General features: G+C 37.0%; 2 protein-coding genes across 5 annotated transcripts; both read right to left on the reverse strand.

Moving 5' to 3' along the window:
* Positions 1–981: 981 nt before the first annotated feature.
* Syx8 (syntaxin 8) lies at positions 982–12,925 on the reverse strand. Its single transcript, XM_085959369.1, has 7 exons — positions 12,852–12,925; positions 12,503–12,697; positions 10,364–10,545; positions 7,992–8,114; positions 5,405–5,497; positions 3,292–3,393; positions 982–1,255 (listed from the first exon to the last, which is right to left on the reverse strand). Exons 1-7 carry the CDS (start codon positions 12,881–12,883, stop codon positions 1,194–1,196), a joined length of 789 nt encoding a protein of 262 aa, XP_085815495.1. The 5' UTR covers positions 12,884–12,925; the 3' UTR covers positions 982–1,193.
* An 8,720-nt stretch (positions 12,926–21,645) lies between these two features.
* On the reverse strand, positions 21,646–23,092 carry LOC147063331 (uncharacterized). 4 transcript variants are annotated; one of them, XM_085959747.1, is made up of 4 exons: positions 22,958–23,092; positions 22,387–22,498; positions 22,149–22,292; positions 21,646–21,913 (listed from the first exon to the last, which is right to left on the reverse strand). In XM_085959747.1, exons 1-4 carry the CDS (start codon positions 22,966–22,968, stop codon positions 21,866–21,868), a joined length of 315 nt encoding a protein of 104 aa, XP_085815873.1. In that variant the 5' UTR covers positions 22,969–23,092; the 3' UTR covers positions 21,646–21,865. The 4 variants fall into 4 exon arrangements, 1 of the variants encoding a protein (XP_085815873.1); XR_015072115.1 differs by lacking the exon at positions 22,958–23,092 and having other exon boundaries at positions 22,038–22,845; XR_015072116.1 differs by lacking the exons at positions 21,646–21,913; positions 22,387–22,498 and having other exon boundaries at positions 21,945–22,292.
* Positions 23,093–23,322: the final 230 nt, after the last annotated feature.

Consider the following 23,322-nt stretch of genomic DNA (forward strand, 5'->3'; position numbering starts at 1 on the left):
AGTCCTTAGATTTGTGATTGAGATAATGGTTCGGCAGTGGAGATTCTCCGGTGAAAACAGAAGGGACCTCGGGCCACGCTTTGGCGTGGTCACGTGGATCCTCTCGACGCAAAAATGCCGGTCGCGCTTGTTTCGTATTATAAATTAGTGAATCCTTTTACCGATAACGTGTTAATATTAATTCCTATAACCACCCTAAAACACACATCGCGCCTCCGACAAAGTGCTTAGACGTCAATTCCGCCAATGTGTAAACACGTCCACGTGAAAAAAAATGCAAAGTGAAGTGTGATCCAGTAGAATGCCGTGTGCCCGCTAGCCAACGACATGCATTGCGTAACCTCCGTCAATTTAACGTTACTTTATCTCAGTCATGCTGAACCCTTGTATTCCAAACTTGTATAATTTAGTGTAATTAAACATCTCCGCGCGGAGAAACTGTCAAATTAAAAGTTTCTGTGTTGTAATTTACCCTATCTGCCATGATGTCACACATAACCTCCAACCGAAGTAATGCTGATGAAGAATCCGACTAGCCTACATACATGTGAGTCCCTCTTCCCGGTATTAACACATAATCCATTGTTAACTCTAAATACCTAAATTATCGACTTATCAACAACAGAACAGATTAATAAATTGAATTCCGACAGGCTTTTCCTCAATACACTACATTTTGACGCAGGATTCTGAATGTGCGAGTGTCCTACGAAAATAAACTACATACACATTGTTGCAACTTTCAAATACATCAATATTGAATGAGCGTCAGTGTGTAAAACAAGATCAGTTGTTAGAACTAAAGACAAGCGTATTATTTTCACGTGTTTAAGTTTATCCCATATTCTTCCACACTCGAGATCGGTACCCTGTTTCTCCACACCCGTTAAGTATTTCAGTTCCCATTATTTCTGAGTTCCCTGTGCGCCACTCTGTAAATAAGGTGATATTTGCCACAGTCATAAAAAAATAACTCAAGTATTGATTATTTATCTTTCTATATTTTCAGCAATCATTAAGTATAAAATAATTACAATGTAATATTTGGATAAAAATACTTCAAAATTGGGCAATAAAACACTGTCCCAATATTAAGTGGATGATATTATATTATAAAATAAATCTATTTCCATCCTATATCTTATATTTATATACATATTACGCTAGATATCACTTAGTTTTAAGTTAAATGTTCAAGGCAAAATAGCGATGATTATTATTGCAACAAACAGTATTATGATGATACTCCAGTAACCTGAAACAGACAAAGATGACATGGCGGGTTATGCATCACTAACACGTCATCTATGGAAAAGGGTACTTTAAGTAAAGCTAAAAACACATTACCATCACGCAGTGGCGAAGGGTGGAGGTATGTTTTTACGACCCGCCATAAATGGTGCCCACTAAACTTTGTCAGTCACACGTATTTGTTTTTATTGAAATACGTCTACAATTTACAGATGGTGTTGGTTAGTTTTTAAAATTCAATTAAAGCCTGCAAAAACCAAGCCATAATAGATAATAGTCAAAAAATACTCGTCTATCTATAAAATATCTAAAATTATGCAATTAAATATTACATAACTTTGAATATTTTATAGGTAGAATAATATTTTTTTATCTATTATAGCTTGGTTCAGGCAGGGCTTAATAAATATAAAAAAATGAACCAACAATATGAGTAATACGTATTCTTAATCCAATGAAAACAAATTAGTATGAATAAAAAAGTGTGCACAATTTTGTCCTATAACCCAAAATATACCAAAACTATTATGGTTGGCTTAGGCAGGGTTTAATTGATTTTTAAAAACTAACCAATACCATCTGTAAATTGTAGTCTTGTTACGTATGACTACAAAGTTTCGGATCTTAACAGCCTACCTCCACCCTTCACTACTGCCATCACGTCATGTGAGCACACTCGAGATCATTGTAAGCTTGCACTATGGGCAAAATATGTGCAGTGTCGTTTTAAGTGGTATTTAACCGGAGCACTGCCAGAGACGAGCTATCTCGTATATCTCGTCAGTGCCTACCTAATTATTCTGTCTAACCAACTAATTTTAAAATAGGACACATACTGACATCGAAATCTATCCTATTATTATTGATTTGTTTTTAAAAATCAATTAAACCCTGGCTAAACCAAACCATAATAGTTTCGGTAGACTTTAGGCGATACGACAAACTTGTGGACACTTTTATATTAATACTTATTTGTTTCTGTTATTATTAACAATAATATGTATTACACATAATATTGTTAGTTATTTTTTTTTAAATTCATTAAGCCCTGCCTAACCAAACTATAATAGATACAAAATATTATTCTATATAGAAAATATCCAAAGCTATGTACGATTTAACCTTTTTACTGCCGGTAGGTGTATGTATGGCGTTACCTCGCACGCCGCGAATTTTATTGCAAAAATAAAAAAAATAAAATCAATTTACGTTTCAAGTGGTAAAAACGAATTCTGTTTCAATTCTAAGTATGTGACGACATTTCCAATATATGTCGTTGTGTGTTCAACATATTTGTATGTTTAAAGCGGGACGTCCAAAGACTTCATTTTTGTATGAGCGGCGTTCCGTTCACGGAAAAGTTCGCGTCTTAAGACGTCATTGGCAGCCATACAGTTAATTGCATAATTTTAGATATTTTATACAGACGAGTATTTTTTGACTATTATCTATTATGGCTTGGTTTCGCAGTGTTGAATTGAATTTTAAAAACTAACCAATACCATCTGTAAATAATTGTAGTCTTAGTTCAATAAAAACAAATTCGTCTGACTAACAAAGTTTAATGTGCACTAGTTATAGTGGATCTTAACAGCCTACCTCCACTTTTTGCCACTGCAATACAAAAAGAGGACGATTGCTAATAAATGAATATTTTTTAAATAAAATGTTTTTAAATTGTACTAAAATAACCACAATCATTCAGTTAATATCTCTAAACAAAATTCATGTAAACTACAAATGTCTGGTTCATTACTAGTACAAATCAAAATCATTGAAAGAACTCAGAATTATTTCCAGTCTACGCCTGGTTCATTAGTTAGATAACTCATAAAATACCCCATAACTTCACTTCTATTCCGAAATATTAATATTTTTTAATAAGTACCTAATCTTTAAGCAACTGTTGATAAATTCAGGCATAAATCAATAATATTTGATTTTTGGTGACCATTAGAATATTGCTTTTGCCATTATCTCAAAACAAGTTATTTGGAGATGTCTGACTAATGAACTGGACGATCGATGTATATGACTTACGGCAGGTGGAATCTTTATTGTCTATAACTCTGATGTTAGTGGTTTCATTCTGAATCCGACTATCGGCTTGATCTACGTGGTCAGCTATGTCATCAATTATTTCTGAAAAATAATGAATATATGCCTTAAAAACATGATATTGACACATTGAAATCATAACTTATAATTAGAAATTCAAGAAAATAAAAGGGACTGAGTGGGATTCGAACTCACATATTATTGCACTTTCCGGGTGAGTACTTTCGCCTCTAAACTATCAATCTGTCTATGATTCATGCAAATTATTTATTATATTTACGTTTAATCCGAGGACTTCAAATTCCACCAATCAGGAGGCAATCTGCTTTATAATCAAGGTAAATGACGTTACTAACTTAATCGTAATAGACATCTGATGCTAATCAAATTTGATTATCAGCCTTCTTGTAGTTAGTAATAATAAAATTATATTTTATTTATTCAATACTGAATAACATGGCCCCCACATCCGGAAGCGGGCCCGCAGACCAGGATGTTTGACCCCTCTACCCATCATTAAGGTGAATATCAGGGTGATTTTTTACATTAGTGTTCCCCAAATGGTATTTTGCGGAGCCGCAGGGTTCTTTGAGGTCAAATTAAGGGGTGTTTCACGTATTTTTAGCGATTTTTGTATTTTTAAATAAATCCTGTTGATTTATTGAGTTGTCGACACTCCGCATCATATCATGAAGCATTAATCGTGACCCCCTTTGTGGTGGCCAAGTAACATATCGAAATATTGGATAAATAGCCATTTTTATAGTCAGGAAACACTAAAAATAATTATAAAATAAAATTCCACACATGAAAATAATATCATTTAACTATATCAATCTTCATATCACATTATATATATTATAATAGCGCGCCTTTTTTACTATTATAGGCGACTTTTTTACTATTAAAGCAAATTTGTGGTGTATGTATATCTTACTTAACTGCCCACGGTAGGTCCCCCCTAAGCCAGGGCTCCCAGGCTTGAGCCCTGTCAGCCCCCCCTTTGGGCCATGCTGAATATACATAAGGTTTGTTAGCTTAGAGATGAAAGCAATCACCCGAAAAGTGAAATAGGTGAGTTTGAATTCCACTCGGTTCAACTTTTTTTCTAGAAGTTTTTTTAATATTATGTGTTTCTGATTTTTTCAAACTATTCACTATGTTTTTTTATATCCGAAATCATACAGGACAAGATGTCAAAATTTCAGGACATTTATTTTGACAAGAAACATCCTGAATCTCCTATTTTCAAGGCATTGATTACATCCAACTAGTCTTTTGGCAGTGGCGAAGGGTGGAGGTAGGCTGTTAAGATTTGCTATAAATAGTGCACACTACACTTTGTTAGTCATATGTATTTGTTTTTATTGAACTAAGACTATAATTTACAGATGCTGTTAGTTAGTTTTTAAAACTCAATTAAACCCTACCTAAACGAAACCATAATAGTTTTGGTCTAATTTGGGCGATACGACAAAATTGTGCACACTTTTTCATTCATAGTTATTTGTTTTTGTTGGATTAAAAATACATATTACACATATTGTTGGTTCATTTTCTTAATTCATTAAGCCCTGCCTAAACCAAACTATAATAAATAAAAAATATTATTCTGTCTATAAAATATTCAAAGTTATGTATGATTTAATTGCATAAATTTAGATATTTTATAGATTGACATGTATTTTTTGACTATTATCTATTATGGCTTGATTTTTCAGGGTTTAATTGAATTTTAAAAACTAACCAACACTATCTGTAAATTGTAGTCTTATTTCAATGAAAACAAATATGTATGTCTGAAAAAGTTTAATGTGCACAATTTATGGCGGATCTTAACAGCCTACCTCCACCCTTCGCCACTGTCTTTTGGTGATGGCACAACACATTTTTTTTGTGTTCCGCAGCAAATTATTTGTTTTTTACAATCTGAGTAATCGAGGTCTGAATAATCAAGGGATAATCGAGTCTCTATGTACAGTGCATAGCACTGAAAACTTGTCAGTAAGTATGCTATTGTAATAGTCTACCGTTTTGTATAACCAGTGACTTGGTAAATTAATTTTGATTTAAAAAAAAAATTACACAAACGAACCATTCTGTAGAGACACTTCATTCCCAATATTTTCCGCAATATCCTTTTGCCGTGATATTATTTTGGACAGTTGATCAAGCCCCTGATCTTGCTCTAAAAAAATAAATGTACAAACAATTTTATTCTCATCACTGATTTTTTTGTTTAAACAATTCTGCACGTGGGAATCCGGATACTTTCTCACACACAGGAGGCCCCCACCACAAAGCTCAGCAATGTTATTATGCAGGAGTCAGAGTCGCCGGTTCAGCTATAAAAGGACTGTTTGACCTTCAATTATCACTGAGTTCAACTCAGTCTAATATTTAGCTCATCTAGTTCAGTGCAGTTCAGTTCTTGCTTGACCTTTGAAAATGGATATACTGTGTTCAGTTGCTATCAGAGTCAAGCAAGCTAGTTGATTGGTTGATCAGACTCACTGTACGAATTACACCATACTTGTTGTATTAATTGTCATTGTAAACTTTAAATAAACCACATGAACTTCAATCAACAACCACAAATGCTCAACAACAGGGACAGACGAATAAATCTACCTAATACATCGTACAGCTTTCATTATTTCTCAAGAAGTTATAGTATTATACAATTGAGAACCTGGGTATTATAAACGTGAGGAAATAATAGACAGTGGAACGGGCGCCAAGGCAAGACAAGGTGACACAACAGGCGCAGTGTTAACAAAGCCTGCAATAGCAACCATACACGATAAACATATCAGCCCAGCCTAATTTCCATTCACACATATTGACAGTTAAGTATTTCCACTACATATAGATACATTAAGTCGTAGACTTACGTGATTACTTTGTCCGTCAAAAATTATCTAAGTCGAATAAAACTTAAGATCGTGCATTCTTTAAATAATATGTGTAGAATATGTGAAAATAAAATGGACCTACATACATACATTAATTAAGAAAATATTATTATTTCTTATTATTTATAGAATTTATGAAATTTCAATAGCACACTGTCAATATAAAATTGAGCGATGAGTTTAAATTATTTATTTTTAATAACAATATAAGTATCACATTAATTATATGTGATTGAATGCCATAGAAATTAATATTGTAAATTATCTTATTATTAATTATTTTCGACTGCAGTCATAAAAAATAATATTATGCGCAAAGGTTTTAGGCCTTGCCTTTCGAGCCTACCGTATTGCATACATTTCTATAGACGGGGCTGAGGTCATGTGACTAGTCATACAAAATAAATCTGAATTCCTGACAAAGTAATCGAATCAATACAATAATTGAAGACAGATGACACTATCGTAAGAGGAATGATGATGGGGTAGGTCGGTTGACTCCAATATATAGAAGGATTCTGCGTGATTAAAGTAATACCCAGTATATTTCCCTCAACGATAAATGATACAATTTATTACAGAGAGTTACAATGATAGTTAAATGAGTTTGACAGTTAATATTACGAAGATGCGTCGTGAGAAAATTACTAATCGTTAGATCATGGGTTCGACTGGTTGATAGAATGATTTGACTACTTGTGTGTCCAGGTCTTTCGCTCCCCGGGTTTTTATACGGATTTGAGACAAAGGAAATGCTACGTTAGCTTGGGGCGAACGACCTGGAGATGCATGTCATTGTTTACTGCATGACCTATGCAGAGTTTATGCCCTGATAAGCAGTTCATGGAAAATGACTCTTTTTGCATTGCGAAAATCACGTTATAAAATAATTAATAATACATTTTATTATACAAAGTTGCAAGAACTGCATTCTCCAACGATCGAGACATGTTCCTTATGATAACAATGATTCGTATATTATTATGTTCGCATTCCAAATTATTACAAATAGTTAATTTAGCAGAAAAAATATTATGTGTTATTATGAAATCATAGTCGAGGCGGTTTACTCACCCGAGTTTACTGACCTCGGGACGTGCCCTCAACAATGATTAAAAGACATACTTAGCAACTAGATTTCTTACAAAGTAACATAGGTTCTAAGGTAAGTACTTAAACAAACTATGATGATAACTTAAATATACACTATGATCGAAGATTCATAGTGTTTCCCACAACACTGTCCCATATTTTTTACCTTTGATACGAATTGTAAGTGCTTGAACACAGTGGTCGAGCTGGCGGCGGGTCGTGCACAACTCAAACTTATAACCGTGTGTAAAATGTTCGTAGACAGTCAATTTTTTGGGCATTTCACACACAGTTATAGGTTTCAGTTTCACGCGCCGCTGCCCGCGCGTTCTCTCTGGCCAAGCACTAATTTCATACGTGAAGATTCTGACAACAGATGGGTCTATTTATTTTTTAACACTATAATATCTTTAGTCTATTTTTCTTAGAAGGTATGCTTTAAATAATCATCTAGTATGGAGTCACCGCCACTGGTGTGTTTTAAAATTATTTGTTACCAATTGAAACTGTTGATTAGGATGAAACCGGTGGTCTTGGTGTTACAAATTTAGTTGTGGAAAAAGCACAAAAAATTAATTATATCTGCATATTGAATTAGTACATATTTTTTCTATTAACCATAATATATTTAGTATTTAATTATCATAACTGAATAATATTTTAGAAAATAATCACCTCTAATCATTTCAGTGCGAGTCTGTTTCATCTGTTGCGTGGACGGCGCAGGATTTTCTGAATCGATGAGGTCTTCATCATCAGAACCGGTGCCCCAAGTCACAGTCCTGGGCGCATTGTTTGCTGCAAATAATAACTACATTAAAAAAATCTATAAAACCATAGTGATACCTCTGTCGTCATATTGTAAAAATGGGTGACTCCATCTTGCAGGCCATTTCTCAAGTATGAGAAATTCAACCAAGAGTGTCCTCTACAATATAACGGGAGGGAAAAGAGGCTCGGGAGACCTAACCTGAGATGGTTGTACCGTGTATGAGTCCTTTCTTGTAGCTAAGGCAGTAGAATTGACTTGCAGCGAATGCGGCGGAAGGTAGATGTAGCCTGGAGGCAGCTAATGCGATAGTGGTTCGCAGTGCCTATTGATGAGGATTCATTGTGAAACTTGAGTGAAATACAAAACATTGCAGAGTTTCGATACACTATTTTTCACAACAAACATCTTATGAATAAAATTAAATATGATTCTTTCAAAAGATTTGTATATTTATGTGAATAATAAGTAAATATTTTTTTAATTGAGTATTTTGTTCATTAATCCAATTTTTGGGAGAATTTTTTGTAACCCATAGTAAACAAAATTGTGTTCGGAAACTTGTACACATGCAGTTCGCCGTATTACACTTCACCGTGAAATGTTGTATGGGAAATATATGGCCATATATTATGTACCGTACAACCTCTTTGGGTCGTATAGTACTGACATAAAATTCATGTCTAAATAAAACACAGTTCTTGTTGGTTTACACTTTACAGGAAGTCAGCAGCAAACAATTTTTGAAAATAGGTGATAAACTGGATTATTTGTTAGGATAGGTTAGGTTTTCATTTTTGAATTCATGAATTTTGCCAAAATCAGCTATGAAAATTGAATTAATGTTCATATTGAATCTAATATAATTGGAGACCGTATATTTTTTTCCGATAAGAAAGCTCACAGCGAACTGTGCCACGGTGAAATGTTTTACGTACAATTTACATGTAACGGAATATTTTGGCCGATGTGTGCGAAATTTGTGATTTTTGCGTCTCATAATGTCTGAGGGTCTGGTGGGTTTAGGGCCAGGCCCACTATAGTCAGACCGTGACACGAAACTGTGACCTTCAGATGGCAGTGCCAGTTATTGGTCATACTTCAAATGCAATATGGTAAACTGTTTGTAGAAAATGATAATGGTTGAATATTAAAATAAATCATAATAATTTGAACAAAATATGCAATCGAAAACCTTCATTTATTACGAATTGGTTACCACATTGGATTCAAAGATAATCAATACCAACTTAACGCTACCTTAACTTGATACTACCAATGTAATTCACAATTTTTTTTTTCAATTGCTGTCAATAATAGTATATTTTATTGACAGTTAAGTAGCTACCTACTTTCGTCGAGCTTTTGAATCCTGCAATTTCATTCGCAAGGTGGTAGCTGATTGTCAAATTTTATTTTTTGGACCTCGGGGCCCATACTAATTTTGAGAACCTGGGCCATAGACCATTTAACCCTATGCTAAACCCTGCCCTGTAACTCTGCCTAGTTTGAAACAAAACTCTACCCTAACCAACTACAATTACAAGTCATTTGCTACGTGACCTAAATTTTCTCAGAACATTCATGTGTGACATTCGAACAATTACTTTTGAATTGTATGTTTTAACCTTTCTATGATGCCTTCAGTGAGTTATCTCACTTTATGAGTGAGATAACTCGCGTGATCGACAAGCCACACATGCAAATTTCGCAAGTTATGTCGTCTGACGTTAAACTCAAGTTACTAGCCACTGTCGATTGATTTGCATAATCAAAAAAATTAAACAAACAGTGACATCTGTTTGAATAATTATGAAATGCAAAGCCACAAATTATCGATATTACAGCTATTTTAGTAAGAACTTCGCTCAACATTCAATGTGTGTTGTTAAAAATCTGCAGCCTATCAGGTACTGCCATAGTAATATCATGAGGCATAGAAAAGGTTAAACACCCAATTTTAAGGTTTTGAAATAATTTTAGATGGCATATTTATATTTTAAAATAGTTTTAGTGATCTGCCTTTCAATTACAACATCAAAATTCTTTGTTATATTGATTACATAGTAACCAGAGCGATTCTCTCACTTTTTCTCGAAGCTATAAAATTGTCAATTAACAACTTTTAAAACTATAGAACTCAATTATTATTTTACATTGTCATAGTGATAATATATTTTCTTCGATATTGCAATGTCTTGCATAATATGCTTGTGAATCCGTCTGTGCATGCAATTATTCAGGTAAAAATTTAATTAACTAGTATTCTTAGACAAACCTCGCCGATTTCCGCCAATATCAATGCCAAACAATTCTTCCTGGTCACGACTTGTATTAAATGCATTACCCCCTCTCGTGGTAGAGGTCTGAATGCCAGTGTTGAATTGGCTTTCCAATTGCAAGTAACGGGACTGTAAAGTTTCAATCTGGCGGTATCTCTTCTCACTCTCGGCATCAGTTCTGCAAAATCAATAATTAATAATGCTAGATGATTGTAAATAATTTGGGATGTAGGGGATCTTGGCATCCGTCAACAGAGTACGTCTGATTATCGAGGTAGCAAATAAATTAGCATTTGTAGCAATATGCAAAATAAAATTATGTTGATGTTTGAGATGTGGTTACAGTTAAATGGAAACACAAATAATCGCAGGTTTTCGAGACACTATTTTTCATACTACTACTACTACTTCACCCTGTCACGTACTAGTGTTGGAACATATGGCAAGCACAAGTTTGCACCACTTTCCTCGGTCTATCGCCAACTCTCGCGCCTTCCGCCATATCAGACCTGCAGCACGTAGTTCGCTTTTGTAGCATCGCTGCAGGGTGAGGGAGGGCCGGTCAAGGCGATGGAACCCTCGTAGCCGTGCAACAATGGTATGAAGTGTCCCACTCTCTGGCGGCATCCAGAACACATGTCCCAGTCACGTGAAGCGTCTCTCCGTGATTACCTCAACCACCGAGGGCCGCCGTGTCCGCTCATGAACGCTCGTACCGGTGTACCCCTAAGATTCGGAAGAGACATTGATCCTCAAAGCTCAAAAGCCGAGAGCTTTGTAAGCTGCCACATCTCACAGCTATATAGGAGCATAGGTAGTATGCACAAGTTGAACAAACGGCATTTGCTTTTCACAGAATACAGTCCCCGCCATACCCCATAGTGATTCAAAGTTCACTGTAAATACCACAATCGTCGGCAACTATGGCACCTAAGTATTTTAACTTGGTCACCAGCTCGACGGGCAGACCGGAAACCCGCATACGAGTGTCGGTGTCTTTGTATTTATTCTTGCGGAGCAATTCACGTGACTCTTACAGTTTTCGCCAATGACGCTTGGCAAAGTAGAAGAGCATGATCAAACACCTTTAAATTAATGATTACATTTTTTTTAAGTTACTTATTTTAACAAAACGTACAAATTCGTAAGGAACTCAAGTGTGGACAAACAATTTTAAATTTAAAGTTTGCATATAACGTTGAAGTTGGGCATAATGCAGGATAAAAAGCGGTTCGCTAAAAACCTCAAATGGAAATGGTCTAGACACAGCTTGAAGAAAGGACAATCGCTGGACAAATCTAGTCATCCAGTGGTACCCAAGAGGAACAAAACGTCCGCAAGGTAGACCTAGAGGCTGCTGTATCGATGAAGTAGTTAAGTCCTACAGAAGTACATGGCAATGCAACGCACAGGACCGAGAGTGGAATCAGCTTGGAGAGGCCTTCATCCAGCAGTGGATAAATTCAGACTGATGGTGATGATGAGGTGTGGCAGCATAGCAGTGTCAAGGGGTGGAGGTAGGCTGTTAAGATTCGACATAAATAGTGCACACTAAACTTTGTCTGTCACACTTATTTGTTTTCATTGAACTAAGAATACAATTTGCAGGTAGAAGGTAATACTGGTTTGTTTTTAAATTTTATTTAAACCCTAAAAAAACCCTTAATTTTGATTCTGAACAGAATTTCATAAATTTGTCAGTAAAGTTTGGCCGGAAAAACAAAATAAAAAAAGATCTCGACTTTGACTGTGAACGGAATTTCTCAAATTTCACAATCAAAAATTTTGTTGGGCTTTCGGCCAAGAGAAAAAAATTAAAACGTGTCGGCGAGAGGTACTCTGTAAAAGGTACTAGGTATGTTATTGATTTCTCAAGAAATCAATAAACGAAATTTGGAATTCTCAAGAAAACTTGATTCATCTTGAATTCGAGAATTTTCGAATCTCGAGGAATGAAATAAGTCGAGAAATCTCCAGCTCTATTTACAGCTAATCTAATTATAAGCCTTTGTAACATTTTTCAGTTTCAATTTAATGTATCGAGGGTTAGTAGGATATAAAGAGAAGGTTTTCAACGTTGCTGTACCATATTACAATATTATTGTTCTACTATATACAACGAATAATCAACTTACATAGTTTGATCCCTTGGCGATTTCTCCAAAAATTGTTTCAGGTTTGAAATCTCAGTTTTGTATTGCTTCAGTCGTTGTCGAATATCAGCTGATATCGACCCATATAGAGCTGAACTTCGCGGTTCATTGCAAAATTTAATGAGCTGGGATTGAATCTCCCTGCAGAGCCTTTCGCAGGCATCAACCGCGGGGATCCTGAAAGAAATACGAGTATAAAGGTGGGTGGAAAGTGGAAAATCGTTATCTTGTAATACCATTTGATTGCGAGATATTTAAAGTGAATAGATTATGTATTGGTTTATTAAATTTGTGACGTCTGTTAGTTATTTCCAGACAATAATTAAGTTACCAAGGATCGTCATCGAAGTATATTAATGACATGTTTTCCTGTCAATCAATGTTTCTCTGCTGTCACACTGTCATAGCAAGTACCATAGACGATAGACAACAAGAAGAGAGCTATTCAGCTATAGATAAAAGAGAGCATAGAAAAATACTACAAAACCATAGATTTGATATATTTGTGAAAGTTTTGTTGTTTTTATCAAAAATAAGCAAAAATGACAATTTTGCATGACGTATATCCACCTACCTACCTAGCTACCAATAACCATATTTAGTGACGCTATACAGTTAGTCGGGTAACATTATCATTACTTTCATTATGAAGGCTAGGTATGTTTTCCGACAATGGCAGTGTAGATCTCCCGTCCTATTTTGGCATTTAGGTCACCGAGTATTATTTTCACATCGTAATTTGGGCAACTGTTGTACCTACGTGCTTTCTAATGCATCGTAGAAGTCCTCTTTTTCCTCATCCGACTTATCCTCTGTAGGGGCATGTACGCTTATAAATGAGTAATTGAAGAAACTTTCTTTAATTTGCAGTCGCATGATGCTTGAGTTGACTGGTTCGAACCCAATAATTAAATGTTTCACTCGTTTGCTTACGATGAATCCAGTCCCAAAGTGATGTTCACTATCATGGCAGCTATAGAGTATAGTGCAGTCTCGTTTCTCCATCACTCGTCGACCTATCCATCGCATCTCAGGGCCGTAATATCACATTGGTATTTTATAAGTTGTTCTGTAAGGAGTTAAGTGCTCCTGGTCGATATAGTGATAATGTATTCCATGTTCCAAATCGAGTGTCGCCGTTGTCGAATCGTCTGAGTTTAGTGTCCGCTTTCCGAGGCTGTTGTTGTGATTTCGTAACAATGTGTTTTTTACGGAATGAGGTTGTAAGCCCCACGCCCAACGCCCTTTTCGGAGGGCCATTTCTTCCTTCTCCGTTAGCCCTCACTACACCTTCCACCAGGATTGACTACCTGATCTTAGGTGTAGTTTCTCAGGTTTCCAGGGTTCACCACGTGGAGGTAGAGATAGGAATTGAGTAGGAGAGGCTATGCGACACTATCAGGATACAGTGTCGTGCGGTACGCATGCACTACCCCGTTAGATCCCCCTGCCTGCAGGATACTAATTCATTTATTATTCGAATTTGACTTTGAAGTCCTTGAGAGAGGGTTTGCTCTTTCTTCTCCGCGTGAGGTTATATTCTACTAATTTATTTTCCTTTTTCTTTTCGTTGGTCATTCCTCCGTTTTTATTTACTGGTCATACCCGCGCGTCCATTTTTATGTATGGAGTTTGGGACCCCTTTGTCTTCTACACATTCTGGAATTGGCTTTCTTATTGTTTACATGTTGCGTTTGACAGTTCATTCTAACTAGGTATCAAAAAAAAATATCTTGGATGAACGTTAAGTGATAGTTAAGTGAACGTTAAGTGATCAGTGATTATAACGCAACATCTGAATGATCACGAGGAGGATATTCTAAAAGCAACGGACACCAAACGGCGAAACAGAACTGCTACAGGAAGAAAAGTTCAACGTACGAGCATCGATTAAGATGCTGATGTTTGAAGTATCCTCGCTACGTACCTTATTTCAGCAAGAGGACCGGCAAGGAGTGACACAACGCCCAAAAAACAATTCTTGGCGGCCCCTACGGCCGTAGAGTTAGGTCTAAATGACAAGTTGCGTCGGTGCGACCACTCGTCATCAGCTAACCATCTGACGGAGAGGATCATCGCGACCCTCCAGAATGCAATGTTTTCCCAACGGGACAGCTTCTGAAAGGATATGCAAGGGTTAGTGGACTGGGCAATCAATCCTCAAAACATCATAGCAGCGATGAGCCTGTACCAAAAAATCAAAGAGGGTTTTGGGGACAACGCATAATAAAATTTGCGAGAACATGACTCAGATCCTTACCGGAAGGATACCTTCACTCGGGAGACACTATCAAGGATTCCTCCGAGCTGAGAGTCTCGGAAGGCCCTCGAACTCACATTATGGCCGGGGTACTCCCAAGGGGCGACGTCCTGTGGGAAGGAAGTTTTCCATCGGAGGTACGGGCTCCACCAGGGATCCGTACTCTAAGCGGAGGACTGCATCTGGACGACCAACAACATTGGGGTCCGCCTAAGAGACTTTCGGGGAGTCTGGGTAGCGTAGTGTACCCCCTCCCCAACATTGGTAAAAATAATAGCCGTAGCCCGCGAAAGTTTTTCTTTACTTTTACGGAAAGAATTTCAAACGCAACAATCAGCAGAGGTCACTCTCGAGATCGAGGGGTTAAAGAATTCAGGGGTTCTAGAAGAAGCGGGTCCAACCTCCAGTTTTCTCTCAACCCTGTTTCTGATCAAGAAAGAAGACGGGACCCTATGCCCTGTTTTCAACCGAAAGCGTTTGCATGCGTTCCTACAGCCAAAGCCATTCAAACTAATTCACCATTACGAGGTCCCAGCCGTCTTGCAAACAGAAGACTGGCTAGTAATAATAGATCTAAGCCAGGCGTACCTCTAGGTACCCATAGCTTCTCAACATCGTCGATTCGTTCGACTAGCCTACCAAGGAGAGCTCCTACAATTCACGTGTCTCCCGTTCGTGCTGAGCCACTCCGATTATGTTGGCATCCCTGACCAATTAGGTCGCCGGACGCGTACGAAAGAATGGCTGAGAATATTCACTTACCTAGACGACTTATTAGTAGCCAACAAATCCGAGAAACAGTCTCGGTTCAGGTGGAATACAGGATAACCTTCCTATAGTCTTTGGGGTGGTTAATAAATATTAAAAGATCCTGTCTAAACCCAAGCCAACAATGAGGGTCCCTGGATATCACGTAGGACACACACAACAAGCGGAGGTTTCTGTCGCCGGAGAAGTGTGTAGCACTCCGTCACCATCTGCTAATGCAGGTACAAAAAGGCAGATGGTCCCCCAGACAGGCACATATCCAATCCCTTTTGGGGCGACTCAACTTCACATCCTACCTCCACGAGGAAGGTTGCATTGCCGACGGCTACAACGCTCCAGTCATCAATATGGCCGAGGTCCCATCCTCGCCAATTGATGACAATCCCACCACAGGCCCAACAGGACATCATGTGGTGGCTCTAGGCGATAGGATCCTCAGAGTTGACATAACGCAGGTACAAAAAGGCAGTTGGTCCCTCAGGCAGGCACATACCCAATCCCTTCGGGGGCGATTCAACTTCACATCCTACCTCCACGAGGAAGGTTGTATTGCCGACGGCTACAACGCTCCAGTCATCAATATGGCCGAGGTACCATCCTCGCTAATTGATGACAATCCCACCACAGCCCCAACGGGACATCATGTGGTGGCCCTAGGCGATAAGATCTTCAGATTTGACACAACGCAGGTACAAAAAGGCAGTTGGTCCCTCAGGCAGGCACATGTTCAATCCCTTCTGGGGTGACTTAACTTCGCATCCTACCTCCACGAGGAAGGTTGCATTGCCGACGGCTACAAGGCTCCAGTCATCAAAATTGTCGAGGTCCCATTCTTGCCAATAGACGACAATCCCACCACAGGCCTAACAGGACATCATGTGGTGGCTCCAGGTGATAGGCTCCTCAGAGTTGACACACATCAATCACTTCCTGACGACAGACGTGGCTGACACAGGCTAGGGAGCCCAACTGAATGAACACCCCTTATCAGGTACGTGGAAACAAGACCAGTTAGTATGGCATGGCATTCCAACAGGAAGGAGATGTTTGCAATTCAATCTCAGATACAATCAATCATAGGATCAGATCTGCTTCTGCAGACAGACAACAAAACAGTGGTGGCATACATCAGCAACGAGGGTGGCACAAAATCTGTCACCCTCCCAAACCTATGCTGACAGATACTAGTATTTACCAGTCGAGCCAACATCACGTTTACTGCACAATAGTTCCGCAGAAATTACAACTGCGTGGCAGATCATCTCTCCCGCAGACAACTCATTCCCGAATGGCACCTCATCAACACCGCAACCATCCCCCTGTTTCAAAGATGGGGTGTTCCCGAGGTGGATTTATTGGCAAGCGAAACAGCACATGTCATTGCAACGTATGTGTCACGAGAGGTTACAGACAGTGGCGCGCTGTTTCACGACGCCTTCAGCCGAGTGTAGGACTTCAGACTGGCGTGGATATTTCCCGCACCAAACATATTTTCACGAGTCCTAGCGCACCTGAACTCAGCAAAAGGGAAGTACTTACTAGTGGCACCGAGCTGGGAACAATGCTTTTTGGGAGTGGACTTACGAAAAAGGGCGATAGTACCTCCTTATACAATGCCTCACCTACATACGACACTAGTAGGTATGGAGAACAACCGTCCACCTCCAAGGACCCGGGACCTGTCCCTTTAACTATGGATAATTTCGGGTGGGGTGGAAATAACATCAAATTGAATGGTGGAAGAAAGGGCACTTCTTACTTCCAGGTGGCGGCCTTCGACTCTAAAAACTTATAAACCAGCTTGGAACAAATGGAAGACAATGTCATGGGTAACATGAACCTAATGGATCATAATAGCCCTCAACCAATGGAATTGGCTAGATACCTAGGCTACATGCACAACATGGAGGGTTTGTCGTACATAACCATCCTGGTGCATAAGTCAGCCATAGCCACATTTTGCAAACCGATTATCATTGTAGATATCAGCATCAACGTGGTAGTACAACACAATATGTTACAGGCGATTTCGGTACATAAAACGAAACCCGTCAAACCACCGGTTTGGGATCCAGGACGAGTGGTAGATCATCTTAGGAAAACAACACCGGTGGAGACGGTGGAGTACAACCTATTCGACAGCCACCTACTCGGCTGCTTCTCGCATCGGGACGAAGGGTTCATGACCTCACACTACTCAGTAATAGTAGACAATGGATTAGTGGAAAAAAGTGACCACATAATTGTATGGCCAATGTTTGGCTCAAATACAGATACCGCCAAGCATCGTCAATCGGAATGGAAGCTAAGCGCTTCCACGTGTCAAAACATCGACCCAGTATTCTGGTTACGGAAACTCGTCTGCATGTCAAACCCAAGAAGAGGGGAAGGTGGGGATATTTCGGAATTATTTATATCTTCAAGAGGATCACCAAAACCAACCACCAGGACAGTTATAGGGAATTCGATAAGGTCAGTACTGTTGGAAGCAGGGGTATAAGAACCACCAGGCAGTGTCCGCTCAGTGGTGGCTTCCTTAAACTGTAAATATACCCAATAGATGATATTTTAAAGAGAGGTAACTGGCGTAGTGAGTCAACATTATTTCACAACTACCAGAGAACGATGGATACACCACCATCAGAAGGGGAAAAGAACCCATTAACTTCTCTATTCAACCATATACATGGAAAGTCACGATGGTCTATACCTCGTCAATGAATCATTGTCACATACAGGAATTTGGCTTACCCAACAAAAGGTGATAACAAACAGATATCTCAAGGACTTGAAAGTCAAATTCGAATAATGAAAGGAGTTTTACCTACCAATAAAACTCTTATTATTCATGTTGACTTTGAAGTCCAGGTAACTTCTAGCTGGTTCCTTGAGTCATATCATAATGAAAACAAAGTGATGCCAGACTCTATACATAAAAAATAGACGCGCGGGTATGACCAGTAAATGAAAACAGAGGAATGACCAACGACAAGAAAAAGGAAAATAAATTAGTAGAATATAACCTCACGCGGAGAAGAAAGTGCAAACCCTCTCTCAAGGACTTCAAAGTCAACATGATTATTAAGAGTTTTATTGGTAGGTAAAACTCCTTTCATTTTAAATGTTTCGAATACCTATCTTCATAAAAAATTTAACAATAATTTTTGTTTGGTAAATTAATAACTATTTTGAAAATTCGCTTTTATGAATTTACGGGATTTAAGAAATTTCGGGTCCACGTTGATAATTTTATTTTTATTATCCTTGTGGCATTAGCCTCCCCAAACCAAAGCGAATATTCGCGGCGAATATTCGCAGCGAATTATTCGCCAATCAAGCTCGTATTGGCTTACGGGACAGAGCACGCTTGCGCGACCGCCTTGCGTCTTGAGTGCGAATTTGCAGCGAATATTCGCTGCGATTTTCGGGAACTCTGTCGACAGCGAATTTATTCGCGGCGGACAATTTCGCCAAGGGAATTAGTAAAATCAAAATGGCGAAGACATTGAGCAGCTGATCGAGTTGGTCCGGAAATATCCAATCCTTTATGATTTCTCTGACAGTGACTACAAAACATAAGAAAGAAAGATAAGATATGGGATGAAATTGGCAGGGAAATTGTTGAAAATGGTATGAAGGTCGTCATAATAATATTATGTAGGTATCTTTGTCTAACCAAAGTATGTAAAGTTTTTTGACAGGATGAATACGCTATTATAAATAAATAACTTTAATCTAAGGTCCCGATATTTAAAAAATACATATTATTAATTTGCGTCATGCACAGCCTTTAATAACAGAAGCTTTATAACTTTGATTGTTAGTGCACTGACAGTTCTAACTTATTGCGATCGTTTGACGTTTTGGTTTCGACTTTCGAGCAGTCATATCAATAATGTTATAATTAGGTATCATTTACAATACCTACTTCAATCATATTCGGTATCGGTCACGTAAATACCCATTTTATATTCGTTGATAATATTTTTTTAGGTTAGATAGGTAGTCTTTAAGATTATTTTTTTGCATCTAACATTATGCAGCATAGCATTTCTATTGTAGCTAAAGATATAATATACATATAGGTAGATAAGTAGGTACTCCATGTCGTCATTGTGGTATTTTGTAAGGTTTTAGACCAAAAACCTTACATACTACTTACTATCGGGTTATTTACAGTAGGACATACCTAGGTTGTGTTTGTTTTTTGATCTCAAGAGACCTCAATCACAAAAACGATATTATGTACCTATATACCTACTAGGTATATATTTCCTTCATTATGTATAGGTATATTGAGCTAATAAACTGGTTTTGCCCAGTGCCGACCGCGAACCAAGATAATATCTACATGTTCCATGTACCTACCTAACATAACCAATGTTTTCTGTTTCACATTAATTTGTATACCTACAAACATTTTAAACTTAATTGAGATGTTCTTAAACTTCTGTTCATGTAATATTATGTAGGTAGGTATATCTTGGTCTGCATTAGGCAATAAGATTAATAATTTTATGTGCATGTAAATATAAAGGTCAGGTACCTCCTCTAAGTACATAATATTATATTATCATCATGGATACCTACCTGAATGATGTTGGAGATATACTAATGCTTTGTGATGAATTTAATTTTAGCAAAGATCTTCAACCTTTCAACGTAGGTACAAAGCACCAGAAGAAATTAAAAATGAAACCCCCGGCATTAACAGGAATAAAATAATATTTCATCATAAACATCAGTCGGGGTCATTCCACTGCTAGATGAAAGCCTCTTCTAGCTCCTTCTACTATTTTCGGTCTCTAGTTCTTCGCTGCTACATACTTTTATTGTACTTCACGTGAACAAAGAGATCAACTAAGTGAAGTGTCAATCAACAAAAGTGGCATTTGTGCACAATGTTAATGAATTTTCCAAAACATTAAGTGTGATAATATAATATACAAGGATGAATAAGGCGTGGGCGAGGGCCAAGGTCCATTTTATGATTCCTCTATTGATGTACCTATTTTTATTAAGAAAAATGTTTGCCGTAGAATGGGGTGAATACTGAATAGACCCTTTTTAAAATTTCTATTTTTCTGCTACACATTATTCGGACAAATATGAATGACTTAAAACCTGTTTCTATGGACATAACTTTTCAACTACCATTTATTATCAAACAGCCAATTTTGTGTGATGTCTCTTTCTATCCAGCGTTGGGGTGACTATAGACATGGCGGGTGAATAGAATCGAATAATGGTAATTTCCTAATGTTAAAAATGTAATTAAGTACCTACTGTACATTACAAATTTATGTAGGTACATTTAAGTATGTAAATCAAAATCAAAAATATAAATTTAAATGTTATACAACACAGTATCATGTAAGTATTTAAAAAAACATATACTTACATAAACATCTATTTATCCAAGAATTATTTGATACTTGAATCTGTATTTTATATACCATATTCGATGGATGTATGTGGTGTATTTTGTAAAATATTTGGTACGTATTTATTATTTAACTAAGCGTATTTAATTTGCTACGTGACCTGTAGCTCTTTTATAATCACAAATTATTGTTGAATGTTCCGAAAATGAGTTTATGTGCCGAAACAGCTGTCAAGGTAAATGACTCAGTTAAAGTAGAATTAACAAAAATAACTATATTTCAAAACCATTATAATCCATCTACCATATAAACACCATTTCAAGTAATAAAGAAATAAAAAGTCACCTAATTAAATAATATTATACTAGAAAAAATATACTATCTATATACCCACTTAATTTTCATTTAAAGTTGTAAAACGCCCGGTTACTAAATAGAGGAAGGACAGAGTCTTCTGGCACGACCGAATCACATTGGAACGGTGTTATTGTCATTTGAAAGTAACAATACTGACACCTAAATGAGTCGCCTGCACTGCCAGAATCATCTGAACCCTGTCTACCTATCTATATACAATTTATTGTTATTTTTTTTCATATTTGTCCATTTTATTACAATATCGTGTTACTTTTAAAGCTCATTGTAATTCTAATAATTATATAAATATTTTTCTTGTATTCTGTGCAAAAATGATTATTAAAACTTTCTTAACCTAAACCAAGTATTTTTTATTGAATGATCCTGCAAAAATATTCAAGTACAGTTAAGTGACATATTTTGTTTCGGTGTATAAGCCATAAATAAATATACATAAATTATATTTAATATATACATGTATACTGTATGTATAGCCACGGTTGGTCTTGCACTTGTTGCTGTAGCTATGCGATCTGGTGTGGTCCATTATCCAAAAACACTCAATCACATCCCTGGTCAAACAGCGGGCAGCCGTGTAGTGAGTCTGGCTGGCCTATGGTGGCACTAGAATGATTTCAATATACACAGTCTGTTAATTTGAATATGTTTTCGATTGAAAGTTGTAAAAATATTAGAAATCAGGATTTAAATAATTAAAAAACTGTTTCATTAAATATCATATTCATACCTATGCAAAATTTTGATTCCTTTGAAGTACCTATACAAAATACGGATGAATATAAACCAAACAAAAATATTTGTTACTGGTACTGCCATAGTAAAGTAAAGTTTAACATACTTCCCTAATAAAACAAAATTCCCAATTCTTGTCGTTCTGTAGATGTTTCATTTCAGTTTTTACCAACGATCCACTAAATATGAATTGGTCATAAACACTCAAAGGAAATCTGGCACTCACTGCCAGAATGTCCATGTCAGATACCTGCATAAAAATAAATGTCATGTTATGATATTATACGTAATGAATATGAATGTATCAGAAACAACATAGATTTTATTACGAATTTCACATTTACAGAAAATTTTCTGCGCTCATTTTTGAAAGTCTCCAAGTATGACGGGTATATTCGCACATGGGTGCAGTTAATGCACCCAATGATTTTCGGGAAACCTGCCCTTTCTTGAAGTCTGAAATTAAAAAATATTTTTACCGACACAAAATAATATTCCCGTTAAATTCTTATTGAGTAGGTAATTTACTTGTTGTGTCTATGCGCAGTTACTCTAGTTACATGACATGTACATTGTAATATTGTATAAATTGATCAGAGGGTATCAACACAACACTAAAGACTGTCAGCGCTGTATGGCGACTGTATGTAAGTATTACTAAGCACTGCTATTATAGCATCGGACACGTTTCCTATGCATCTGCTTACTGATGCCTGGCTCATTGCGCAGAAGACTTGGCCTACCCGTTTTTGGTACGCTCCCTCTGCGTAGAAACGCAAAATAGTCAAAACCTACAATTCAAATAACGGAGACATGTTATTTCAATAGCATATTACCTTCAAATCCTGTTAACCCTTCATGGTAAATGCTTATTTATAATATGTGCAGTTATGAAACTGAGTAAATCTATCTTACCTATGAGCCATGACAATCTTGCCCTGTTATAAAGTAAGGTTATATTAAATGTCGATGTAATTTGTCGCACGCCATCTCATTATATCTTCAGCGTGCAATAAGCATTCAGAAGACGTGTACATTTTGTCAACACACAACTGTCACTTTGACATTCGTATATGTATTTAGTCTATGGCTGCATCCAATGCTGCCACCTTGTTTCAGATAATTAAAATACACTTTACGCAAAGTGGGTAAAAGTTGTAGCAATTCTGAAAGCGCTATAGTGTACGTGTATTTTTTATATTTAATTCATAAAATTATAGAATAATTGACGTAAAATATTAATAACATTTACAACTGGCGCGTAAATAAAATTATTTAGT

The sequence above is a fragment of the Rhyacophila brunnea genome, unplaced genomic scaffold, assembly GCF_057557595.1.
Source record: "Rhyacophila brunnea isolate RB1 unplaced genomic scaffold, BYU_Rbru_1.0 scaffold_9, whole genome shotgun sequence".
Classification (NCBI taxonomy): Eukaryota; Metazoa; Arthropoda; class Insecta; order Trichoptera; family Rhyacophilidae; genus Rhyacophila; species Rhyacophila brunnea.